This window comes from Malus domestica, chromosome 08, assembly GCF_042453785.1.
Source record: "Malus domestica chromosome 08, GDT2T_hap1".
Classification (NCBI taxonomy): Eukaryota; Viridiplantae; Streptophyta; class Magnoliopsida; order Rosales; family Rosaceae; genus Malus; species Malus domestica.
Window position 1 is genome coordinate 6,457,459 of NC_091668.1, and position 25,711 is coordinate 6,483,169.

At 37.9% G+C, this 25,711-nt stretch overlaps 2 protein-coding genes across 2 annotated transcripts; both read left to right on the top strand.

The window, feature by feature from the left end:
- Positions 1–11,657: 11,657 nt before the first annotated feature.
- Positions 11,658–25,318, top strand: LOC103434119 (uncharacterized). Its single transcript, XM_070826153.1, has 11 exons — positions 11,658–11,913; positions 12,125–12,428; positions 12,691–12,745; positions 13,702–13,743; positions 14,339–14,417; positions 20,682–20,917; positions 21,756–23,473; positions 24,341–24,498; positions 24,607–24,696; positions 24,941–25,009; positions 25,097–25,318. The coding sequence occupies exons 1-3, from the start codon at positions 11,808–11,810 to the stop codon at positions 12,716–12,718; spliced, it is 438 nt and encodes a 145-aa protein (XP_070682254.1). The 5' UTR covers positions 11,658–11,807; the 3' UTR covers positions 12,719–12,745; positions 13,702–13,743; positions 14,339–14,417; positions 20,682–20,917; positions 21,756–23,473; positions 24,341–24,498; positions 24,607–24,696; positions 24,941–25,009; positions 25,097–25,318.
- LOC139197996 (probable disease resistance protein At5g63020) lies at positions 21,758–23,230 on the top strand. Its single transcript, XM_070826219.1, has 2 exons — positions 21,758–22,439; positions 22,632–23,230. The coding sequence occupies exons 1-2, from the start codon at positions 21,758–21,760 to the stop codon at positions 23,228–23,230; spliced, it is 1,281 nt and encodes a 426-aa protein (XP_070682320.1).
- Positions 25,319–25,711: the final 393 nt, after the last annotated feature.

Genomic DNA, 25,711 nt, shown 5'->3' on the forward strand with positions numbered 1-25,711 from the left:
CCTGAATATGAGCCCATGATGAGTATCTGTTGATCACCTTTGCAAGATACTTAAGAACATTCTCACGGGCATCAGCATTTTTTAGTAGCAAGAGAATAACTACAGTAAGGTCATCATATAAGTTGTTCATGATTGTCTCAATTGTGGCAATTGAAGATTGCAGATCAACTGATCTACAAGTTGAAGCCTCCTCAATACCATCCACCATCGCAAGTGCACCATCAGTAATACGAAGAGCAGATGTGACCCCCCCAGATGAAAAATCAATGTGCTTGGATGAATCAATGTGATTGATAAGGTACTCATTTTCATTACTCTTTCCCTTGTAACTCATCAGAGATTCATCAGTCATCTCATAGTACAAAGAGTTATCATGGAAAAGACCAAGTATACTAGTTAACTTCATGCGTGAAAATACCTTCTCTTCCATTAAACACTCTGTATTCAAAGGTGCCTCATGATTTGCACTAAGTACCTTCTTGAGCATCTCACATGCGGTACAAAGGAGAAGGCAAGCCGTTGCATTTTGGAAGACATCAATCTTGTACTTTTCCTTGAATTTTCCTGCAAAGCGGTGGAACCATGCTTCATCAAAGCCTCTACCTCTGAAATTGAAGGAATCCACATAAGCATGCACAACTTTTGGAGGAAATTCTTCAAACAACCACAAGTACTGCCTCACTGCATTGACGGTACCACACTGCTGCGCAGTTTCAGCCACAAATTGTAGCGCCTTTTTTTTCCCAGATTTCCCACACTCCTTGGAATGCATTCCATGAAATAAGAAAAGTAAGATTGAAGATGTTGTTGTTCCATTCTCCTGAAAAAGAAGCTTGACCTCAATCTCTAAATTTGGGGAACTTGTGAGATTGTTGGTAACCATGAAAATGACTTTCTTGAAGTAAGAGGTCTGTGCAATCAGTGATTTCCTTGGATTAAGTGGGAAGGCATCAGATAAGTAGGTGTCATCAGGAAAATGTTGATCCATCGCTGCCAAATATAAATTGATAAGGTACTCATTTTCATTTGTAGTTCCCTCTCTTATAACAATACCCACACTAGCCTTTCCTACACTCAATAGCTCCAAGAGGAATTGTAATACTATAGTATCTAGTGCAGCATCACAGAATAATATGGCAATTTTCCATGCATTATCATGCTCAATAACCAAAGGTAGGCAAAGAACAATAGGAAGCAGTTTCTGGAAATTACAAGGGAATAACTCTGCCTTGATTTTAAGAAGATCATTTATGTGTTTACAGCTGAGAATTGCAAACATGTCCTGTTCTTGTCCGACATGTCCACCTTTAAGCCTTTTCAAGTTGGCAGATTCTTCCAAGAGCCTGATAATGGATGTAACAAACCCGAAAGCCTTTCTCTTCCCCTTTTCTTCTACTACCGTGAAAGAGAGAATGCAGGGCTTCTCCATCAACCATTTTGTATTATTCCTCTTATTGAAGAAAACTCTTTGATAAGATATATTGTCACAAGGATCATTGAGCTTGTGACACCAACCCGGTTGCTGGAAAATCTGGTCATTCTCCACGCAATTAGGAAAAGAAACAGCATCAAGGTGTACATCAACCCTATTACAAAATTCCTTATTCAATTTCAATAATAATCTGGTGAAAATAGAATAGTGAAGCTGGGAAATGGCCATGACTGTCAACGCACAGATGTGTAACAATGATAAGCAGATGAACTGCTTGATAGCATGGATATGACCCGAGGTCCCATTCTCCTTAGTGAAACTAGCGACAAGATCTTTAGGCCAAGACCGATATACAAGTATAACAATATCCAAAGCTTCCAGGTTGCTACTGAATGACATATTCTCCATATTATGCCTCTCAAACATTTCATCAAACAGATGCAATGCATAGAAATTCTTCATCACAACTTTACCCACAAGGTACCAATTACCCCATCCACATTTATCAGTTAAGAAGTCTTCATACATTATCACAATAACACCAGTATAATATGCCAGAATAAGCTGCAAAACCCAATACCATTTGTCCTTCCGATTTGTAAAATTGGAAAGCAAGGATGTCAATACCTCGTGTCGACGCTTTGTGGTGTTTGTATGCGTTAAGTGCAGCATATAAAAACATATAGTCTGTGGGTTGAAGCTCCAGTAATCTCCATACTCCTCAAGGCTGATGGAGTCACTGACGTTTTGGTCTGCAAGTAGAAAATGGACTGCAATTTTGGTGGTTCCTGTGTTCCTCAGAGGAGACACAAAACCTTGCACACTGGTGTGAATTGTCGATGCCAACGTATCGTTCGAGTTCAACTGTGGCTTGACGGACGGAGCTGCGATTTCTCGCAACAATGGTGATGACGAAAACAACGGCGGAACAGAATGGACTTCGATTGGAGATGGAAGTCTTGGCGGAGTATCATCTCCTTGAAGTCCGGGATGACCGAGAGCGATTGATTGCGTGTCATCGGAAGTCGTCGGGACTGGATCAGAAACTCCCTCCGCTCTGAGAGCCGAGTCGCGGCGGAGCAAGGCCCAATCACGGCTGAAATTCGTCGTGAAATTTGCGAATGCAGAATCCAAAGCTTCGCGGAGTGCATCACGGAGCGCAGCACGCATCGAAGCTTCAAAGGAGTCGATTGCAGCGGAGAGGCGTGCATCCATGGCAGGAAGACGGTTCGGGTGGGCGTCCACATGAGGGAAACCAGGATTCGAGAAGGATGATACCATTGATAAGATCTAATTCTCAATTCCCTTAATCAACCTGCAAGTAGCACAAGAAAGCTATGGAAGAAGAGGGAAGGAGAGAAGAAGGAGCAGAGCTCCAATATTTTTTGTATTGATTTCTTTGTAAATTCTGATCTGTTTTCAAACCAAAGAGCAAGTGCTCTTATACACAAAGTGTGACTCCTGCCAGCTAGCATTTCTAACAAACTCTCCTAATAACCAGTAAAACCCTCAATTACAACTATTTTGACTCTTTAATTAAAGCATAAGCCTCAATCACAAATTGGGTTCATAACATAGTGATGGACTTCAAGATGTCGGGGAAGATGTACTGGACTGCAATGTCGCCGTTGGCAACTTCTCACATGCTCATTGCTGCCGGAACTGTTCAAGTCCGCCTCTGTGATATTGCCTCTGGGGCTTTTGCTCACACCTTGTCTGGCCACCACGGTATGTCCCAAAATTCATAGAATTCGACGTTTGATGCACACTTGATACATAGAAAGTTACAAAATTTAAACTTCTTATCATGGTTATGTGAACACATGAAACATTTTGGATGACAATATTGAGGATATAAGCAGGGGTTCTTCTTGAAATTTAGGGTGGACAGTCACGAATGTTGTGAAAATTCGCTTCTTTAAACAATCCAACATAGTCGGTTTTCTCAGCATTTTGTAATTTGTAGCATTTGGATTTTCTGGTTGAACCCCTGTAATTGTGGGCAGCAGGAAATTTACAATACACTGTGTTGGTGGGATTTATGCTTAGAACCTTATTATCGTAAAGCTAGGTTTCTGCTCTTGGTAGATTCATATTCTTCCTTTGGGTTCTCTAGTTTTTGTTTACAAAAGCACAAGTGTTTTTAGTCTTGTTTCTTGGGTTTAAGTTTTAACATATAACGTAGAATAAAGTTTCGTGCATCTAGAGGGTCGTAAGTGCTGTATTTTCATGATGGCAGATGGTGTGATGGCTGTGGAATGGTCTACTTCTAGGTGGATGTGATGGTGCAATACGTTTTTGGGACATTAGACGTGCCAGATTTTTTCTTGTTTTGGATCAATCTCAGTCTCAGCTAGGGAGACGTCCACCCATCCTGAAACGCTCTGCCACAGTTAAGGTTTTCTTCTTTTCTTGGCTGAGCCAAAAAAGTTTGTTTTCAAATTACTTATAGCGTACTTATTTTGCTCAGTTTTTATTTTAATATTATTTGCTTCGCTGTTAGTTAGCCTATTTCACCAGCATTTCTGAAATGGTTTTATATATGTTTTTGGGAAATGTTGTTTCCTCTTTGTTAAACTATTAAATCATTGGTACTGGAAAAAGTTTTTATGCTTTCTTTCACTCCTGTCATGTTATTCTTCTCCGTTTTATTCAACACAAAGTTGAACACAGCTAAACTTGTTGGTGTCACATGGATCTGTGACTTTTATGACAATGAAACGTGATGAGATCTCAACCAATACGATGATCCACACTGAAGATACAGTGTGAATGCACAACCCATTATATGTGATGTCTATTTGCTTGTATAAGTCCTGAGTTCCCTCTTTTTCAAATTTCAATTATAACTTCATTGCATTATTAGCAATGTTTGTTATTGAAGCTTGTAGTCAGTAGAAGAATCTAGTTTTAACTGGAGAAAATGGTATGTTGAACTTTTCCTTACTGATAATATTTGATTTTATGTCTGGCTCAAGGTTCAACAGTTAAGTCCTCGTCCCCAAGTCAAAGCACATCTGCAAAAGCTCGGGCAGCACAAAGGAAACTTTCGAATGGGAGTGGTGCAAAGCACTCACCTATTGGTAAAGGTCCAGTAAGGGGATCTATGAAGCAAATATTACATCCAGGGACGCTGTCTAGTCAGGATCGTGCCACTGCTCATTACGGTGCTGTTACTGGATTAAAAGTCACTGAAGATGCATGTACCTCTTAAGTGCAGGTTGAGTGATTTAATTTTGGAGGTTTGTTATGCTTGAGAAGCAAATCCATTTAAATTGTCTATCCTATGTTTGAGTCCCTTTAACCGAGTTAATGTTTATACTAATCATAGTGTTTCAGGTTCACTGTTTACTTTTTTAATTATATCCATCAGTTTACACTTTATCACAGAATTATTGCAGTTTAACCAAATTCACTGGTGTCAAACAGTACAGATCACACTTCAGAATACGACCTCCAACAGAAAATAAAAATAAAAAGAGAAAAGCATGCATGGGGGATCTCACACCTTAGTTTCCTAATGTTTGATTCATTCCTTTCGTGCATAAGTTAGTCTAATTGGTTTTTCATTCATTCCTCACTGCCGATGTCATTGATCGAGCTTTTGCATTTCAGGTTCCGATTCAAGACTGAGGTTGTGGGATATAGAATCTGGCTGCAATACTTTGGTGAACTTTGAAACTGTGCGTATGCAAAGCAGCAAGCCCATACAGTTAGCTACAAGTCAGAATTCGGAGCTTGTTTTTGTTCCATGCATGACAGCTGTGAAGGTAATGCATTCTTTTCGTGGGTTTGAGTCTTTTGAATTGTACATGTGGATTAAAATATAAGCATCTCTACAAACTTCAACGTTTGACATCCAGATTTTGTTTCTCAGGCATTCGATATGTGGTCAGGTAAAACATCCCTGAAATTTCGTGGTCACTATGAACATGTAAACTGTTGCTGGTTTGGTTCACAGGATCAGGTACTCTTTAAACAATTTACGATTTTTCTATAGGTCTTTTCCAATCAATGCTTTATAAACTAAAATGGCATTTAATATTAAAGTTAGTTGCTCCAACTTCTATGTCAATTAACGGGAGTTGTAAGCCTTTTTTTCCAAATTTTCTAAGATCAGATTTAAAATTACAAAACCCGTTAATTTCTTTATTCCATGAGCTCACCTTGTTATCTATGGATTATTGATGATTTTTGAATCCTGTATGAATTGTAATTCATATCTCTCATTGCAGGAATTGTACACTAGTGGCGATGATAGACAAATTCTAGTTTGGTCGCCGCCAAGAATTTTTTCCAATGAGGTGGGACACCTGATAATTTTGTGTATCTAACCTTATTAGTTTCTTAGCGGCTTGTATCTTATGCATGTTTGGAAATGCAGGATAAAGGACCATCCAAGGACGAGGATAATTGGAGTGACTAGCATCCGCTGTGCTTGTGATCCTCATTTCCGCTAGGTAGAGCACCTTTGTCTTTCTCGGAGTTTCCTGTTTTGCTTTTAGATCTAAGAGGCTGTACTTGATAGGCACAATGATTAGTAAGTTTATATTTTCTTGCGGCGTGTATATATGTGTACATTTAAACTCATTCTTAAAGTAGAATCCAGGGAAAAATTCATGGAAAAACTTGTGCATTGATGAATTAAAAGAAGAAAAACTGAGTCTGTTCTGAACGAAAAATAAATTTGATAAGTGATATTTAGTTTAATAACACATTAAAAAATTGTAGATAATTACCAAATGTAACTGTCAAATATTTCCCTAGATAATTTGTTCAGTTATCCTATATAGTTACACCCTAACAAAATCCTGGAATCAACCTAAAATTCTGTTCGTTGTACCACGCTGAGAAACTAGGTTCGTTGTTGTCCAACAACATGCAGTCAACATCAATCAAAAACTTGTCACCGGAGGCAACGTTCCCCAATTCTTGGTCTGAAGCTCCATTCTCCGGCTGATTGTCTTCTGCCTGAGTTACTGTAGAGGTGGCAACAGGCGATCCATCAAATTTGATACTTCCCCAGAACGGTATGGTTGCTTGTGTCGTAGAGTTGGCCTGTTTCAATACTTTATGGCACAAGATAGTGCCCTGGAAATCCAGGAAAGTATAATTCAGAAACTGCATCCTCTCATTAGGTGTAATGAAGTGCTAGTCCATGTATCCAGCGTACTAGAAGCAGAAGGCAAAATCAGTCTCTCAACTCCCAAGTTGACGAGCTGGTTTTCAAGCTCATCCATCATAACACGACACATTCCTTGTCTACGATAATGGAACCTAGTTGCCACCAGAGGTACTTCCGCCAACTCACTGTAGATCCTTAGGCTACTGACGGTGATCACTTCCTCATCTCTCTCCAAAAGCATTGTGTAAAACCTTCTGAAGTTCAAGAGGCTCAGGTCTGATTCTTTGTTGAAAATAATGTCCTCGACAATGTCTCTTTTCGTGTAAGGATCCTGAGAAGGCTCAAAACACTCGTGCATCACACTCAGAGCCAAATTGAGCTTGCTGTAGTTTTCTGTCAAGTCCTCCATATCAGAATCAGATGGAGGAGAAGGCCTCAGTCTAATACGTAAGTTTAGACTGAAAAGGCATTAGAAGCACATTGAGGTGCTTTCTGAAAAAGGCATTTGAAATACTTCTTGTAAACATCACACAAATGATGTTCCTTTCAAAAAGCACTTGAAGTGCTTTTTTGACCCCATTAAAAGCACTTTTTTAGAAGCACATTAAGTGTTTCTTGGAAAAGCACTTAAGGTGCGTCTTGAAAAATTTACACACATGGTGTTTCTTTCAGAAAGTATTTCAAATGTATTTTTGACCCCCAAAAGTACTTCTAATTTATTTTTTTTTCTGTCTAACACAGAAGGCTGAAGCACTTTTGGTGATTTGAAATCCAAACATGAATAGGAATAGGAAGATGATATCCATGTAGAGAGTTAATTTCTTTGAAGGATTAACGTATGTTGAAAAAGATGTGTGTGTGTGTGTGTGACGTGTGGACTTTACACATATATATTTATGGGAACCTGATCCCCTCCTGAGCTTAGGAGGCTAATGACGCACCCTTAACCCGAAGACTAGGACGTGCTGGCCGTCACGTGAGCGTGACGTAACCATAAACGCAAGCGGAAACGATTATATAACAAAATACGAGTCAACGAAAACCACTAATTATACAGTTATCAACAACTTAGCATTCTATGTGCATAAAAGTGTACTAAACACACGTAAACAGAGCACAAGCATCTAGGTGCAGTCAAGTAGGAACATAGCTATTTTACAACACCCTCAGGTGAGTCCTACATTTATTTATTCTGTCAGAAACACCGAAGTAGTCCTCGTAGGCCACCAACGCCTCAACTATCAACTAGAACCTGGAGGGGCGAAAAACAGAAAACGTGAGTGGGCGAAAATCAAGCTTTTTCCAAATCATTTCATAAATCCACATTTATAACCCCTTTTTGGAAAACCTGTATATTTTCCCAGAAAAATAGTATATATAGCATATATATATCTCAACATCTCGATCATCAATCTTATAACAGATTCAATAAGAATGTACCATGCCAATTTCAACAGTTTAGTATGAATGCATTGACATGATATAAATCAGGTAAAAGAAACAATCAATCGGAGGCCCTCTAATAGCCCTGAACGATTGAACCTAGAGCTCAACATCTATCACTCTCACTCTGCCGGAGTCACCTCTGTGACCTGTCCGACCTTCTGCACATAAGTCGGAACCACCTAATGTAGTCTGAACGACTCATGGTAATATTCGCTCTAGTGCTTCTCTCATCAATCATCTGTATACAATAATCTAAGGTCACCCACCAGTCATAATCTCACTAACACTCTACGACTGGCCCGTCGCACCCACTCCGCGTGGACTGTGCGACCAGCATCTACTTGGATCCAAGACGAGCATGCGATGCGGTGAATACTATAAGCACTAAACCATGGTGCAGGATATGAGCTCAGTATATGTCATCATCATCATAATATTAATTAAATACTTACCTGTGCGTCCACAGCACCATCATACATATATGCATCATACGACAGTTCATAATATCCATAACATTCTATGCATGGCAATCACATCATATTTCATTTCATTTCAATATACTTTTCATTTAGATTTGATTTCTGGGGAAATCGAGTATATAGGTATATATATAGAAAACAATGCCCACTCACTGGTATGTCGCCGGGTCGTAACCCCCTTGACGCCCCTGGATGTGCTCGTCCTCGTTATATGACCCACCTATAAGTGAAATAACTTAAAACAATCATTTAACGCACCTAAACCAAACTAGACAATTAATTCTTCATACGATGCCCAAATTGGGTATATGAATATACCACAGTGACCTACACAACCTCAGGATCATCCCCATATTTTTAAAATAATTTTTGGAGGTTTCACGCGCCCCCACGCGCCTGACGTGGCACTGCCCTACGCGCCCCCCACGCGCGGCCCACGTGCTTGGCACACTGACGGCACAGTAACTGCCGTTAGGAATATTCTCGGAATATTCCGTTAAAACCCAACGATAACGGTAACGGCGTTAGGAATATTCCGTTAAAGTTAACGGAATATTCCATTGTCTTCTCCGACGGTCCCTCGCCGGACTCCGGTCACCGGAAAACTGGGAAAAATTTCAATTTCACTATTCTTCTTCATTTTTCGTCCATTTTTCACGTAATTTATACCAAAATGAATCATTTAACACCTACTATCACGTTGGAAGTGTTTTAAGGTCTAAAAACAACAAGATCATACCTTCCAAAATTCCTCAAATTCGGCCAAACTCGAACCCAACGATCCCGACGTCCATTTTGTTCAAACGAGGCACTCCGAGCCTCCTTGGAACTTCCTAAGACTCATGGTGATCTTGTTTTAACCTAAAACATAACCATATTTAAGTTTGTGAACAGTACAAAATCACGGGGCTTTAAAAACTAGGGTTTCCCGAAGTGAAACTCACCTGAAACTTATACCCCCGTGCTTGTGAAGTTCCCAAGATCACGATGATGATCTTAGATTGGACGTTGGTGTAGGATTGTGGTTATGCTTGGTGTTTGCCGTGAGTTCGAGTGAGTTCGAGAGTAAGAGAGAGAGTCTGAAATGATAGAATAAGAGAGAGAGAGTGACTAAGGAGATGAGAGAGAGACAACAAAACGGGTATAAGGCCCTACCTTAACCCATATAATATTAACACATACAATAAAATAATTCTAACCCTAGTTTAGGATCTTAAAGTAAAACAAATGTCATACAATTACACACCTTAATCCCGTTTAAGGGTATTTCTGTAATTTCACGTCCTCGGAATTAAAATTCCGGGACGGGCTGTGACAGCTAAGCCTTCTGAGCAAAAGATCCGGGCCGTTGAAATTTGATCCAACGGTTGCAAACAGAAGACCTCTTTAAAAGTTATAATAATTGCAGCCGTTTGATCAAATTTCAACGATCTGTGTGATTTGGTCAGCCTCCTGAGCTTAGGAGGGGATCCAGTTCCATATTTATGCACCAGTTAGTAAATCCTCCACTAATATTGCCAGTGGGATTGGTGTTCGGAGTCAGACGAATGAGGTCTCATATTATTGCAAATAGTTTCAATGAACCATTTAGAAATCTATTGGCTCACTTCCAATTCAATCATTTGGTTTCAAATTGACAATAGCAATTATGTGCAACTTGTAACCTCTACGCTCTGGCCGAGGTTGAGCAAGAAAGCAACATTTGACGAGGACTTATGTTTTTTTGTTAGGACCGGATTAACATGCGTTTTATTTTTTATTTTTTATTCTAAAAAAAATGAAGGACAACCGGTAGTAAATCACAATTATCTATTCTTTTTTAAGGCTGGAAAGACTCATAAAGGCATTTCAGCCTCCACCTGACCACAGATTAGCATGCGTTTTTTTCACTCAATTTAAGCTCTAAACCTTAAATTCCAAATGAATCCAAGTTTTCAAAATCTTTCATACTCAAACCAATCAATTCAATCATGCTCAAGCCAATTCAGTCTAATACGTAAGTAAAAGTTGTCATTCATATTTGGCACATGTAAAGGTATATATAGTTCCAAGTCAAATTAAATTTGAAGAGTAGTTTTTTTAGATCTCTGGTCAGCGGACGGAAAATGGTTATTGCATCCTTTTATGATATCAAATGCTAAAAAGGTGAAGTATAAATCCTCATCCTGCAGAATGATTAACTCAGAGAAACAAATGCATAAATGGACAAGATGGTGTTTTAGAGATTCTTTTTTTCTATCCTGATAAACACACAAAATTGCAATCTATATAATCCTTTAGTTAGAGCATTGTTATGATGTTTCCAATTTGATAAATAAAATTAAGTCCTCATCAATTCAAGATTTCAACCATTGTATGAAAGCATACATGATTTCATTTATTTAGAATTCATAGATGTAGGAAATACCACAACTCCAACAACTAATTAGGCTTAAAAAAATGGAATCCATCAACAAAATTGGAGTTCGTCGTTGGAAAATGGAGGTTGATTCCATTGTTTCTCTACTTTCTATCATAGACAATGATATGAAGTGCCTATTGATGGAAAAAATCTTGAAAATAACAGCCCTTATGCACATTGCAATTATTTTCCCGTAATTGATGCGTTTTTCATAGCTTTCATGAATTGAGTATAGGATTATTTTTTTTTTATTTTTTAATACCAACGGTAGAATTTAATTGATAAGAGAAAACATATTACAAATCAGGGACGCAGAACACTACCATCAACATTACAATCTGAAAGTAACAAAAAAATAAGAGATTCTTCAACCCAAGTCCAAAAAGAAATATCCATGCGAAGAGCATGTCAAGTTAGGCGGTGATTTGATTATCTTTGCTAACTAATTTGGTGATGGCAAGTACTACTGGCAAGACGTGTAAAATTAATATATTATACTTTAAATTTATGATATATAATTTATGTTTGTGTCACTCGCATTATGTTATACGTGATAGTACTCTCAACATTACTGTAGAGATTCAAATTGCACTATTTATGTTTCTTATGGAATGGGCCCTCGATTTTGACTGAATTACAATTGTCCCATTGTGTGCGCGCGCGCTGTGCTTCACCCAAAACCGCCGGGTGGGATTGTTGTTTTTGGGCCCGAAGTGGGCTGTCCCTTGGGTAGGTAAAATATCAATTTTGCTTGATTCAATCCAAATCGAACGGTTAGGGATTAGGGGTGGTTTGGGTGGGAGAGGGGAGGGGTCTGGTGTCGGTGATCTGAGGGAATGGGTGTGTTGGCTGCAGACTGCAGAGATAAGGTGGGGTTCAGGGATTGTATCTCTCCCTCTCTGTCACTTCTCTCTTCCTCCATCTATGACATCGCCATTACATTTCTCTTCAGGTCCTCTCTCCCTCTCTCTGAAATATCACATGAGGGAAGGTGGTTTGGAGGATAGTACGATTGTTGCTGTAATAACAAGTATGTAGTTCAAGTTTTGAAAATTTAATTATCATTAGTTGCTTAATATCATACTAATTATGTTTAATTTGAGATTATAATCATGTTCAATGAGAACCCTGTTGGGAAATTTGAGGCCTTTAGCTTGGGGTGTTAGTTAAATTTGTTAGATTTTTCATGGATTTTGGGATAATATACTATTTTGGCTCTAACTGCTGCATGATATTTGTAGTGGGGAATTTGGCGTGGGACGGCTTGATGATTTTACTTTGCTTCCTTCAGGGGACAAGCCGAGAAGGAGTTTCAGCGTGTTCACAATTGACTGTTTTCTTAATAACAGTCCAGCCAGCGCCGAACAACCAGTTGATTTTGAGGCATCTGAGTTACTTAAACTTGCTTGATTTTCAAGAAGGGAAGGCAGTGGAGTCAAGCCAGTATGATTTGGTTATTCTTCATGTTGGGGCTGCTGAGTTGGAATCTTTGGTTGGTGTTGTATCACAAATAGAGGGTAGTAAAGTGTCCCACTTTGCAGCGGGGTACGTAGTTTTTCCTCGAACCTAAATCTCTATCTGATTTCATCAACTGAATCTCCATGTGTGTCTTCTTTTGTTAAAGAAAATGCAAACATTTTCTATTTCATCATCTAAATCTCTATATGCATCTTCTTTTGTACAATTACTTTTCTAATTGATTTTTCATGCATTGTGTTTGAAAATGTTTAACCAAACGTAGTTCTTGCATTTATAAATCTTTTAATCAAACATAGTTTTTATGTGGTAATCTATGTTGTTGCAACAGGGAAAAAATCCAATATTGGCAGGCCTGACTTTTACTGTTGGATGTGATTAAAAATGTGAGAATTTTTTTTCCAAGTCTGTTTTTAATGAGGTTCGATTGAAATATGCATCAACTTGATTGAAATAACTTAACTACCTTACTTTGTCTAAATGGGGAATATTTCATTTCCTTTTGCTTGTGTTTGTAGTGATGTAATTCAGGTTCTGTTTATTGTGATTTTAAATCAAATGCCTTACTTTGTCTAGATTTTTTGTGCATTTGATTTGTATACCAATTTTTAAGACAAGTTTGCAGACTTTGCACACAGTGTCGTTTGTCACGCACTATTGGCTGTGTCGTTTGTTTGCATTATTGGCTGTGTTGTTAGGATATAGACAGAATAATTTGTCGTCCAAGCTGTTGTTAGGTTGTTGAAAATAATTTGCCGTCCAAGCTGTTGTTTGGTTGTAGACAGAATAATTTGCCGCCCAAGCTGTTAGATGCTCGTGCCTTTGGCATGCAGCCACCCAAGTGTCTTAGTAGTCTATTGGGGATGCCGAGCACCCTTATTCATACTTTCTGGCCTTATACGCAAGCTGACTCTCTGGGAGCACTCAATTCCATGTTTTTTTTTTGTTGTTTTCCATTTCGGTTTGTATCGATATTTCCATAGATTCAAATAACTTAACTACCACCTCAATTACCATTAAAAACAATGACAGCTCAGAAATTGAATTAAAATTCTCATATAAATCACACACAATACACTATCTTTACTCCATTGCTAATGGTTGCACCACTTCTTTTTACTCCATATATATATGCACATCCTTATATATTTCAATCTTTAGACTAAATAAAACAAAGAAACATCAACAAATTGCTAATGGATTTACTATGTTTGGGAATTTCATTCTGTTTAAATTAGTCAGTTTCCTGCACACTTGCAGTTTCTTCATTTCAGCTACCTTCTTTTTCTTTCTTTCTATCTGTTTACTTCAAAGAAAGAGCATCACAAACTCTTTGGTCTAGGTAGAAGAATTTGAAGAGCATTCACCACCAAAAGTGATAAAGGTACGTCATTTAATCTTCTTATTTAACTTCATTTGCTTTGTTTTTTTTGTTCGGTTTTAATTGTTCCTAAACTCTTAGTGAATGATCTTTAGTGAAAGCAGGATCCAGATTTCATCTTATACCACAACAAGATTTTGTTATCTAAAAAAAAGTCTCATATCCGTACTAATTGGTGACGTGCTTCTTTTTTTAGTCGACCTTAGTGAAGTACAAACAATTTTACCTGTGGTTTAGGGCCCGTTTGATAACGATTTCATTTACTTGTAGGGTACACATATTGTTAAATTAGAAGAAGATAAAACGTAGTGCTTTTAGATTTCTTGGTTATTTTTGCTTTTAGTTAGCAAATTGCAATTGTATCCAGAAGAAACACTTCTAACAGAGGGACATAGTCAATTTTGAAAGAACTTATTGTCAAGCTCTTTCAGATATGAATTTCGAATTGTTTGTTGACACGGACAAAGTCAAGGAAAACCTCTGAAATTATTTCAATATTGGACCTTGGACATATAATAGTTCCGAATACTTTGCAAGAAAGAAATAAATTATTACATACTCTCCCTTCTTACTTCATTAGCTCATTCTCAATTTACAGAACGACTGATTTGTATTGGTGCTCCAAAGAACGTATATTGAAGAGCAACTCACTTCATCCATAACCAACAAAGATAAGGGTACATTCTTTAATTATAATAATATTTGATTTGAGTTGGAATCTTGGATTTCATTTATGGTAATTTGGTGGTTGTCTTCATATTTGATTTGATTTGATTTAGGGGCTTTTCACATGTAATTAGCGTTTAATAATAGAGAAAAATGCTTCGAATTCAATAGTTTGTAGAATCAATTTACTTTATAACACTAAAGAATCTGTACAAACAAAAATCAATTGGAGCATGGCAAGTGGATAGATAAGGGCATTGGAATCAGAATGCGGGCAGGTGGAGATTATAATTTAGGGTTTAGGACTCTGCCCTTGGGCGGAGTCCTAAACTTGTGATCACTTAACCCTAGGCCATAACAATTAACCCTATGCTTTAAAAAAAAAAAACAATTGTGAGTTTTTTAAAAACAACATTTGGTTTGCTTCTAAATCTGGTGCCATACAAGCTTGTACTTTTTAGTCAGTGTATTGATTATTTATTGTATTTATGATAAATCTGCAATAATCCAATGTATATACATGATGTAATCTTGAAAAAGAATGAAGAACAAATCAGAGAATTTTAGAGATGAAATGCTTGAGCTAATAGTAGCAGCTCAACTTCCTTCATACATTCTTATCCTTCTCCTTCACTACCAAACAAAGACAATTACTCTGAGCCCTTAAATCTGAGAAACTAATTTGGTGCATACACTTGTCTTATGAGACTATTACTAAGTCCACACCTAGTTCACTGACAACAAAGTAACACTAGCAGCTACATAACACTGGCCGTTGGAATTGAAACCAAATCTCATTTAGCTCCAACATTCCCTTCTAAATGGATTCTGCTTTGACTCCAAGCTGTCCTCTCAGATAAACAAATTTGTGTTTAGGCAGTGTTTCGCTGAAAATATCTGCAGTCTGATCTTCAGACTTGTAGTACAACAACTCAATTGTGTTTTCCAGCAATGCCTCTACGATGAAATGGATTTTTTTTTATTTTTTTTTATTTTTTATATGTCCTTAGTCTTCTGATGGAACACATGGTTTTTAGTCTTAGTTATTGCAGAGGTGTTGTCATACATGAACGTTGTGGCATCCAATTGCATTTCCCGAAAATCCTTTCAGAACAAATCTTAGCCATATAGCTTGACATGTTGCCTCAACAACACTCGCATACACAACTGTTGTGGTCGACATTGCAAAACTTTTTTGCTTGACTGAAGCCTAAGAAAATATCCCTTATCCAAATGTAAAGGCATAACCTGAGGTACTTCTCATATCATCCTCACTTCCACCCCAATCACTATCACAGAAGCCAATTAGATCTGCATTTTCACTTTTTATACTTGAGTCCAAAGTCCAAGGTTCATGAGATGTATCTGAGGATCCTTTTTGAAGTTCCCATGTGAATCTTTGTTATACTATGCATAAAACTTGATAGTAGGTTTGCTACAAACATGATATCAAGTCTTGTTGCAATCAAATAAAGTAGATTGCCAACAATTTTCTTATACAAATTCTCATCAGCAGCTTCAGTTCCATCATTCTTACACTTTTTCATTTGTAATCAATGGGGTAGCAACTGACTTTGCATCCTTTCAAACCAAATTTCTCAAGTAAGGTCTGTGTATATTTTTGCTGATGTATGAAAATACCATTGGATTATGGAATCACTCCAATTCCCATAAAGTGAGGAAGAAATCAATCCACATACACTTCTTCTTCAAGTATGCTATTGAGAAAAGTTGACTTTACATCCAACGGATACAATTTCCAACCTTTCTATGCGGCCAAAGCAATTAAAGTCCTAATAGTGTCCAACCTTGCCATTAGGGCAAAGTTTCATTGAAATCCACCCTGGGTTGTTGTAAATAACCCTTAGCAACTAGTTGTACCGTTCTTTTGTACGAAGCCGTCTAGATTCAGTTTGGTCTTATAAACCCATTTCACACCTATCACTAGTTTGTCCCTTGGTCTATTCACAAGTTCCCAAGTTGAGTTTTTCTCCATCATGGCAATTCCATCACTCATTGCCTACTGCCAAAATTGGTCCTTCTCAGCTTCTTCAAAGCTTTCATGTTCCATTATACAATAGTTGCAGGTTGCATAAATCTCACTCAACCTCCTCATTCTTAATGAAGTTGATCCTAAGGGAGAGTCTTGCACTTCTAGGTCCTTTGGTGTTGGACTTGAACGTTGGGGAGACTAAATTTCAAACACAATTTCACTCTTAGTTTGTGTTTCACATTCCACCTCATCAAGTCTAACTGGTACTAAGATGATATCTTCAATCTTTTTATCCCAATTCCTAACAGCTTCTATATTAAATATGACGTCCCTCAAAATAATCACTTTTTAAGTTTCAAGATTGAAAAAATCTATACCCTTTCTCACAACTGTGGCGTTGTCTTCAAGTTTGTGTCTCAATTGTGTTGGCATCTTTGCATAGCGAATAGAGCACCTTTGGATGCTTCACACCAAGTTTCCTGCTACTAAATGCTTCAAAAGGATTCATTTTATTAAGTGCCTTTGTTGGACATCCGTTGAGAAGATAGAAGCAGTGCTGCTTCACTCCAAAATGAATGTGGCATCTTCTTTTCAAGCAACATGGATTTTGCCATTTCAATTGCTGTCTTATTCTCCCTTTCTGTAATATCATTCTGCTCTGATGAGTAAGCAACAATTAGTTGTTTTTGTAGTCCTATGTTCTCACATAACTCCTTGGACTCAATTGAGCTATGTTCCCCACCTCAATGACTTCTAAGCTTTTTGATTTTTAGTCCACATTATAGTTCAACAATTGTTTTGAACTTTTTGAAAACAAAAACGCTAGTCTTACCACATAATTTTACCAACATTTGTACTATCTCTCTAGTAGAGATGAGACTCAAATGTGTTAGTGGGCCCTACTTTATTAAAGAAATAGTACAAATATGTGGTAAGTGTAGCATTATTTTTTTGAAAATAGTGAACAAGTTTGCCTTGTTTATTATGAGATACACCCAAACCATCCTTGTGCAGTCATCAATGAACAACAAGAAATAGTTGTTTTCATTGAGTGATGGTGTCTTCATTGGACCATGAACATCAGTGTGGATGAGCTCTAAGGGTTAGTAGCTCTCCATGCCTTTCCTGCTTCATATGAATCTCTATGTTGTTTGCCAACCAATCATCATTCACATACTTTGTCAGCTTTTTGTAGTTAATGTAGTCCAATTACCATTTCTGATCTTTGCAAGTTCCTCAAAACTATGGCATAACCAAGGGTTTTCAACAATTCTAGCTTTAAGAGCAACTGAATTGTGGTAATCTAATGGCAATGGGGAACTCATGTTCTCTGTCATTCCAACTTGAGTCACCAAGTTTTGAAAACTCATCCTCAAAGATCTCTGCCATGTCATTCCCAAATTGTAGGAAAGGCTAAATCGCGAAAATGGTTCCTGAGATTTGTATAACAAATCACTTTGGTCCTTGAGATTTCAAATCAATAGAAGTGGTCCCTGAGATTGTCCACTATCCATCATTTTCGTCATTCCGTTAAAAACTCCGTTAAGTGTCCAGGAGCTATTGGCAAGAAGTTTGAGCAATTTTCAAAGCTTCGTAACTCAATCGTTTCTTAACCAAATTTGACCCATAATATATCAAAATGAAGAAAAGAAAGTGTAGGATAAGATTATACCTATTCGGAAGCCCAATGGTTGCCGGAGATGGCTGGAAAATAGCCTCAAAGTTGACTGGTCTGAGGGAAAACTGAAAAACTTGCTGGAAATAGGTAAACTTTAAACGTTCATAACTTCTTTAATACTCATCGAAATCAAGTGATTCAAAAATGAAAATCATACTTCTCGACGAGACAAAGAATTGTATCTTTTTTTACGGCTAACTCGCCATGGTTTGGTTGGAAAACGGCTCGAAAGTGACTAATTCGAGACCAAGACAGTCAGTTTCGAGCCGTTGTCCAGCCAAACCACGGCGAGTTAGCCATCGAAGAAGGTACCATTCTCTTCATCTTGTCGAGAAGTATGATTTTTGTTTTTGAATGACTTGTTTTCGTTGAGTATTTAAGAAGTTATGAACGTTTAAAGTTTACCCAGTTTCTTGTGAGTTTTCCAGTTTTCCCTCGTACCCGTCAACTTTGAGGCTATTTTTCGATCATCTCCAGCAGCCATTGGGCTTTCAAATAGATATAATCTTATTCTACACTTTCCTATCTTCATTTTGATATATTATGGATCAAATTTGGTTAAGAAATGATTGAGTTATGAAGCTTTGAAAATTGCCCAAACTTCCGCCAAGAGCTCCGGGACACTTAACGGAGTTTTTAACGGAAGGACGAAAATGATGGATGGTGGATAATCTCAGGGACCACTTCTATTGATTTGAAATCTCAGAGACCAAAGTGATTTGCTATATAAATCTCAGGGACCATTTTCGCGATTTAGCCTTTAGAAAATAACCATGTACTATCATTTGCCCTACACTCAACAAATATTCATCAAGTCTAAGTACCAACATTACATCCTTGATAAACCTTTTTCACTCTTGGTTTCTATAACAAGAGTTCCTTTCTCAATAGCTTTAACCAACTGACCATTTTCCATTTTGACTCTACAAGTGAACTTCCTGTCATTGTTGAACAACAAATATACATGTGCAGTCATATGATTGGAGAACACATACAACAATGGAAAACACATTTCTCTTATATTAATTTTGCTAAACAAGGCAATTTAGGATATATCCCCAACCCAAGTGTTTCTTTATATTAGCTTTCAGTTCAGCATATGTGATTCTTTTGGCCAGGGTAGCATGTCTACCCTTTTTGCACTCACTGGCGGATCCATTAAGGGGCAAGGGGGGTCAGCTGAACCCTCGAACTTCGATGAACGTCTATAGATACCTTAGGTGCTGACCTTCCGAACTTTGGTGAACGTCCATGGATACCTTAAGTGCTGCCCTTTTGAAGATTAGAGTTGGCTTCATAATGCCCTCCAACTGACTTCAGACCTACCAAAACCCAATGAATGTCTATGAATACCTTAGGTGATGCCCCTTGCATACATTAACATGTGTGTAGTATGCATTTTCAAATGACTTCAGGCCTACCAAGACTCAATGAAATAGCAATATGCATGTTATTTCTAGTATAAAAAAATTCCCCTAATATTATTTTCTGGATCTGCCACTGTTTGCACTCAAGTTTCCAGAGATCATCCTCCATTCCTGATAGATGTTCATCATCACCCTAGTTATCCTCCATTTCTGGGTTTTCAAACCCCTTTTCCACAAGTTTCCAGAGATCGTGAGACTTGAATAGTCTTCATTTCAACAAACCAAAAATTGTAGAAGATGGAAGCCATTAAGTCTCCACCACTTTCGAACCAGCCATGTGAGACTTTGAATCGAAAGTTAGGTTCTTCGAGACTTGGGTATTGTTTCCCCGTTTCTTCTTCACAAATTCAAGAAACGAAACACCCAATCCTGATGATCAGAACCTGAGCTCTGAGACCGTGTTAACTCTGCAATATTTCAGTGTATGTATGTGATGTAAAAGTTATGTATTAAAAGCGTGAGGCGTGGGCGAGGCGTCCGAGGCGAAGCCCGGCCTAGGCGTGAGGCGAAGCCTTACGGGATTTAATTTTTTTTTATATATATGTTTTATATATTATACATATAATTGTATAAAAATAATACTAAGTAAAATAAACATCAATTAATTTTTCATTAAAATCCATAGTCATTCAAAAGATAATATCATCGAAATTCATCTTTCAAAGGTAATATCATCCAAATTCATCATTCAAAAAGTAATACAAACAAAGAAAACAATCATTCATCCAAATCCTCTTCATAGAAATCAAAATACAAACAAAGATATCAATCAATCATCCAAATCCTCTTCATCTAAATAAAAGGCATCATCCTCTTCATTGCCAACTCTAGATGAACTTGTAAGGTATGTCATTAATTAATTAATAATAATAAACGGGTTATACATCAAAACATTATAGCTCTAAAACCCTTTTCACTAATTACAAACTAAACTACTTTGTTTTGCCAACTTTATCAAATGGCTTCTCAATAACTTTCAAAAGTTTGTGTATTATTTTTTTATTTTCAATCAAGATCGCACTTCTTTCAACGGCATGCCAATAGCTTACTGAGTTTACTTTATTTGTTTAAATAAAGAGTGCAATGCTGCAGATAATTGTATTCTCCATTAATTAATTAACATTATTTATCGTGTCAAAGTATTCAAAATTCAATTAAATCCTTCCCCACTCCCCAGAAAAAAGGCACCACGCAGAGGCAGAGCTCTTCCCCCCAGAAAACCTTCCCCAGAAAACTAAATCCCTAAGTTTTTCTGAAACCCTAAGCTTTGGGATCTTGCTGACGGCGCTGGGCTGACGGCGGCAAGGTGATGGTGGCGACGGTGCTGCTCCAAGCGGCGTGGCGTGGCGGCTGTGTTCTCTGTTCTGGGCTTCTGGCGCGCGGGAGAAGAAGCAAGAAGGCAGGCGATCGAAGGTATGGAATGAAGAGGATGTTTAAAGCTGAAAATCCTTACCCAAACGGCGTCGTTTTGGGTTTGGATGATTTTTTTTTAAAAAAAAAAAAAAAAAAAAACAGGGTGAGACACGGCGCCTGGACGCGTTGAGGCGCGCCGCCGCCGCCTCGGCGTCTCCGGCGAAGCATTTCGCCTACTCCAGCAAAACTGAGGCGTTTGCCTCACCGCCCAGCCTCAAGGGCGCCCTAGGCGCGCCCCGAGGCGAGTTCTTTAAAACATAACAAAAGGATTTCTGAGATAAAATGCTGGAGCTAATCGTAATAGCTCAACAAGGATATTTCATTGGATCAAAAAGCTTCACTACCAAACAAAGACAGCTACTTAGTGAGCAATCTGAGCCCTTCATTCTAAGAAACTAATCTGGTGCATGCACTTGCCTTATGAGAGTAAGTCCACACCTAATTCACTAACAACAAAATAAAACTAGACGTTACATTGTAGGATCAAACCAAATCTCATTTAGTTTCAACAGTTTAGGCGTTTTGAATAGTCAAATGATTTTTTCTAGGGGCTTTTTTTTTTTTTGAACAAATGATATTATCTACATTAAGGGGGTGTGTTATTGGGCTAAGCCTCAAAATAGACTAGCAATAATGTGGTTCAAATTCGACTATGGCGAATCGAACCTAAGATCTCTCACTTACAAGTAAAGAGGAATACCACTAGACCGTAATGGCTTTTATAGAGGCTTTTAGTCTTTAGTGGTTAAATAAGATTCTTTTTAGATTCTTTTCAATTAGAAAAGTAAAGAATTTCTTGATCTTCTTTTTTTCTAATTTAATTTGTATTCATCAACAGGCATGGACATTGTCATTCAAATTGTCGTAAAAGTTGCCGAGTATGCAGTTGAACCAGCTATAGGCCAAGTGGGTTACCTAGCTCACTGCAAAAGAAACCTTGAGAATCTACAGACTCAAGTGAACGAATTAAGTGCCGCTAGAGAGGCGCTAGAGCTCGAGGTTGTTCGAGCTGAAGAAAAAGGTGAAGAAATCCAAACTGACGTCCAGAACTGGCTGAAGGACGTGGTTGAGATCACCGAGAAGGCGAGCAAATTATGGAAGCGTGATACGCAAGCAAAGATGAGCTGTCTCCATGGGGTTTGTCCAAACCCGGTGCTCCGTTACAAGCTGGGCAGGAGATCAACAAAGTTGCAGCTGGCGGTTTTTAACCTCTACGCAAAAAGAGATTTCGCTAGCATTTCGTACAATGTCCGCCCACAAGAAGTATCCATGGTATTTGACAAGCATTATGAGGCATTTGATTTGAGGACTTTAACTGTCAAGAAGATCATGGATGAACTGAGAATTCCTAATACCAACCTGATTTTGGTGTATGGTATTGGAGGCTTGGGGAAGACCACACTGGTTGAAGAAGTCCATAGGCAAGCTGTAAAAGCAAAGTTATTTGCTGATGCGGTTATGGTAAGAAGTGTGCAAAATCCAGACCTTCAAGGAATTCAAAAAGAAATTGCCATAAAGTTGGGTATGGAAGTTCAAGAAAGCGAAACTATGTCAGTAAGAGCACTTCGTCTATGTAACAGGATAAAAGACACGAAAGTTCTTGTAATTTTAGACAACATTTCGGAAAGCATTGACTTGCAGAGTGTAGGACTTCCTTGTCTGCCGAATTGTAGAATACTGTTGACATCCAGAACTTGAAAACTGCTATCCTCAGAGAAGCGGTCTCAAAAAGATTTTGCGCTTCAAGTTTTAAACGAGGAAGATGCTTGGAGTTTATATGAGACGAAGGCAGGTGATGTTAAAAATCCCGGCATACGAATTGTGGCAACCGATGTAGCCAAAAAATGTGGAGGCTTGCCACTTTTGGTTGTCACAGTTGCAAGCTCTTCAAGAAATAGAAGTACTTTACCAGTATCGAAGGATGCCCTGAGATGCCTAAAAGTGTTTGACAATGAAGACTCAGCCGAACAAGAAGCATACTCGGCTTTAGAGTGGACTTACAATCAATTGGATGATCAAAAGCTTAAGCCACTATTCTTGATCTGTGGAATTTTGGTACATGGGGGATACGCACATCTGACAGACTTGTTGAACTATACAATTGGTTTGGGTTTGTTTAAGCACATTAATTCAGTGGACGCACAACATGCATTGCACTCGCGGATTGAAGAGCTTAAAGATTCTTGTCTGTTACTCGACTCCAAGGACAATACATCAATCACAATGCATGATTTGTTACGTGATGTTGCCATCTCGATTGCATCCAAAGGCCACCGTGCCCTACTAAGAGCAAAAGGAGATACCAAATATTAAAAAGATACCAAATATTAATCGGCACTTCGTGGAAATGGGACGATATGGAATCTCCAGCTCCCAACTGGCTGTGAATTGGACCATGGTCTAGACATGTTGAAGAGATCATGTGAAGATTTGTACCTGGATGGGTCGGAGGGAACTGATAATGTTGTGTACCACTCAGGTAGTGAAGATTTTCAAAAACTTAAGCGTCTCCATGTCAAAAACAATGCCCAATTTACACATATCATTGCTGTGGAGGTATGCCACTGGTGTCATTCTTTCCCATTTATGCCATAAGTACTTTTTTTTTTTATATATTTGCGCAATATAATTTACAAAGAAATATCTGTTGGTATAATTTTTTTTTATTTTTTTATCTAAAGATACCATTTGACTAAATAATAACAATTAATCTGAATTCTCTTCTCTTAAAAATGGAATGTACAAATACTGCAGGTTGTGTTGCGCAATTTAACAAGCTTGGTGGTGGATGATTTTACTGGTTTAACTTTTGCGTTATTGTCTTCCATGGCTAGGAATCTTGTACAACTTAAAAAACTTGAGATAACTGGATGTGAATCAATGGAAGAGATAGGTCCAGTAAAGGGATCTATGAAGCAAAGATTACATCCAGGGATGCTGTCTAGTCAGGATCATGCTACTGCTCATTACAGTGCTTTTACTGGATTAAAAGTCACTGAAGACGGCATGTACCTCTTAAGTGCAGCTTGAGTGATTTAATTTTGGATGTTTGTTATGCTTAAGAAGGAAATCCATTTAAATTGTCTATCCTATGTTTGAGTCCCTTTAACTGAGTTAATGTTTATACCAATCATAGTGTTTCAGGTTACACTGTACTTTTTTTTTTAATTATATCCATCAGTTTACACTTTACCACAGAATTATTGCAGTTTAACCCGATTCGCTGGTGTCATACAGTATAGATCACACTTCCGAATACGACCTCCAACAGAAAATAAAAATAAAACGAGAAAAGCATGCATGGGGGATCTCACACCTTAGTTTCCTAATGATTGATTCATTCCTTTCATGCATAAGTCAGTCTAATTGGTTTTTCACTCATTCCTCACTGTCAATATCATTGATCGAGCTTTTGCATTTCAGGTTCCGTTCAAGACTCAGGTTGTGGGATATAGAATCTGGCTGCAATACTTTGGTGAACTTTGAAACTCTGTGTGCAAACCAGCAAGCCCATACAGATACAGTTAGCTACAAGTCAGATTTCGGAGCTTGTTTTTGTTCCATGCATGACAGCTGTGAAGGTAATGCATTCTTTTTGTAGGTTTTGAGTCTTTTGAATTGTACATATGGATTAAAATACAAGCATCTCTGCAAACTTCAACGTTTGACATCCTGATTTTGTTTTTCAGGCGTGCGATATGTGGTCGGGTAAAACATTCCTGAAATTTCGTGGTCACTATGAACATGTAAACTGTTGCTGGTTTAGTTCACAGGATCAGGTACTCTTCAAACAATTTAGGATTTTTCTATAGGTCAATTAAAATCAGTTGATCCAACTTCTATGTTAATTAACGGGCGTTGTAAGCCTTTTTTCCAACTGTTCTAAGATCAGATTTAAAATTACAAAGCCTGTTGAAGTTTTCCTCCGTTAACTTATTTATTCCATGAGCTCACCTTGTTATCTATGGATTATTGATGATTTTTTTATCCTGTATGAATTGTAATTCATGTCTCTCATTGCAGGAATTGTACACAGGTGGCAATGATAGACAAATTCTAGTTTGGTCGCTGCCAAGAATGGTTTCCGATGAGGTGGGACACCTGATGATTTTGTGTATCTGAATTCTAACCTTGTTAGTTGCTAAGCAGCTTGTATTTTATACATGTTTGGAAATGCAGGATAAAGGACCCTCCAAGGACGGGGATAATTGGAGCAACTAGCACCCGGTGTGCTTGTGATCCTCATTTCCGCTAGGTAGAGCGCCTGTGTCGTTCTTTGGAGTTTCCTGTTTTGCTTTTAAGAGGCTGTATTTGATAGGTGATGCGATGAAAATTAAGCATTCAAATTAAACCTTCTTGTTGTCAAATTGTAGTATAAATGCAAGTAGGGATCGTTCTAAATTGGGGATTATGAGGGCTTGCTAAAACCTCTAAACTGACTCAAAAACATAAAAACAAAACTAAAAACGTTTGAATAGAGTCAAGGGACTCAAAACAAGTTCTAAATACTCAAAACAACTTAAAAACACAAACTGGGCAGATTTGACTCTAACACAACTTTAGACAAATTTAGTGTTTTGGCTTGAATCAAAACACTAAAAAACACAAACAAAACAGAAATTTAACACTTTGAAACAAGAAAGTAAAAGGGGATTTTGGTTTTGATGAATTTGAAACAAATAAACAAGTTATAAAACTAAGCAGATTGTAAGACAAATTTGAGGAATACGATGATGAATGTATTAGTTAGAGATCCGTTATTCACACATGACACACTTGTACATGAATTGATTT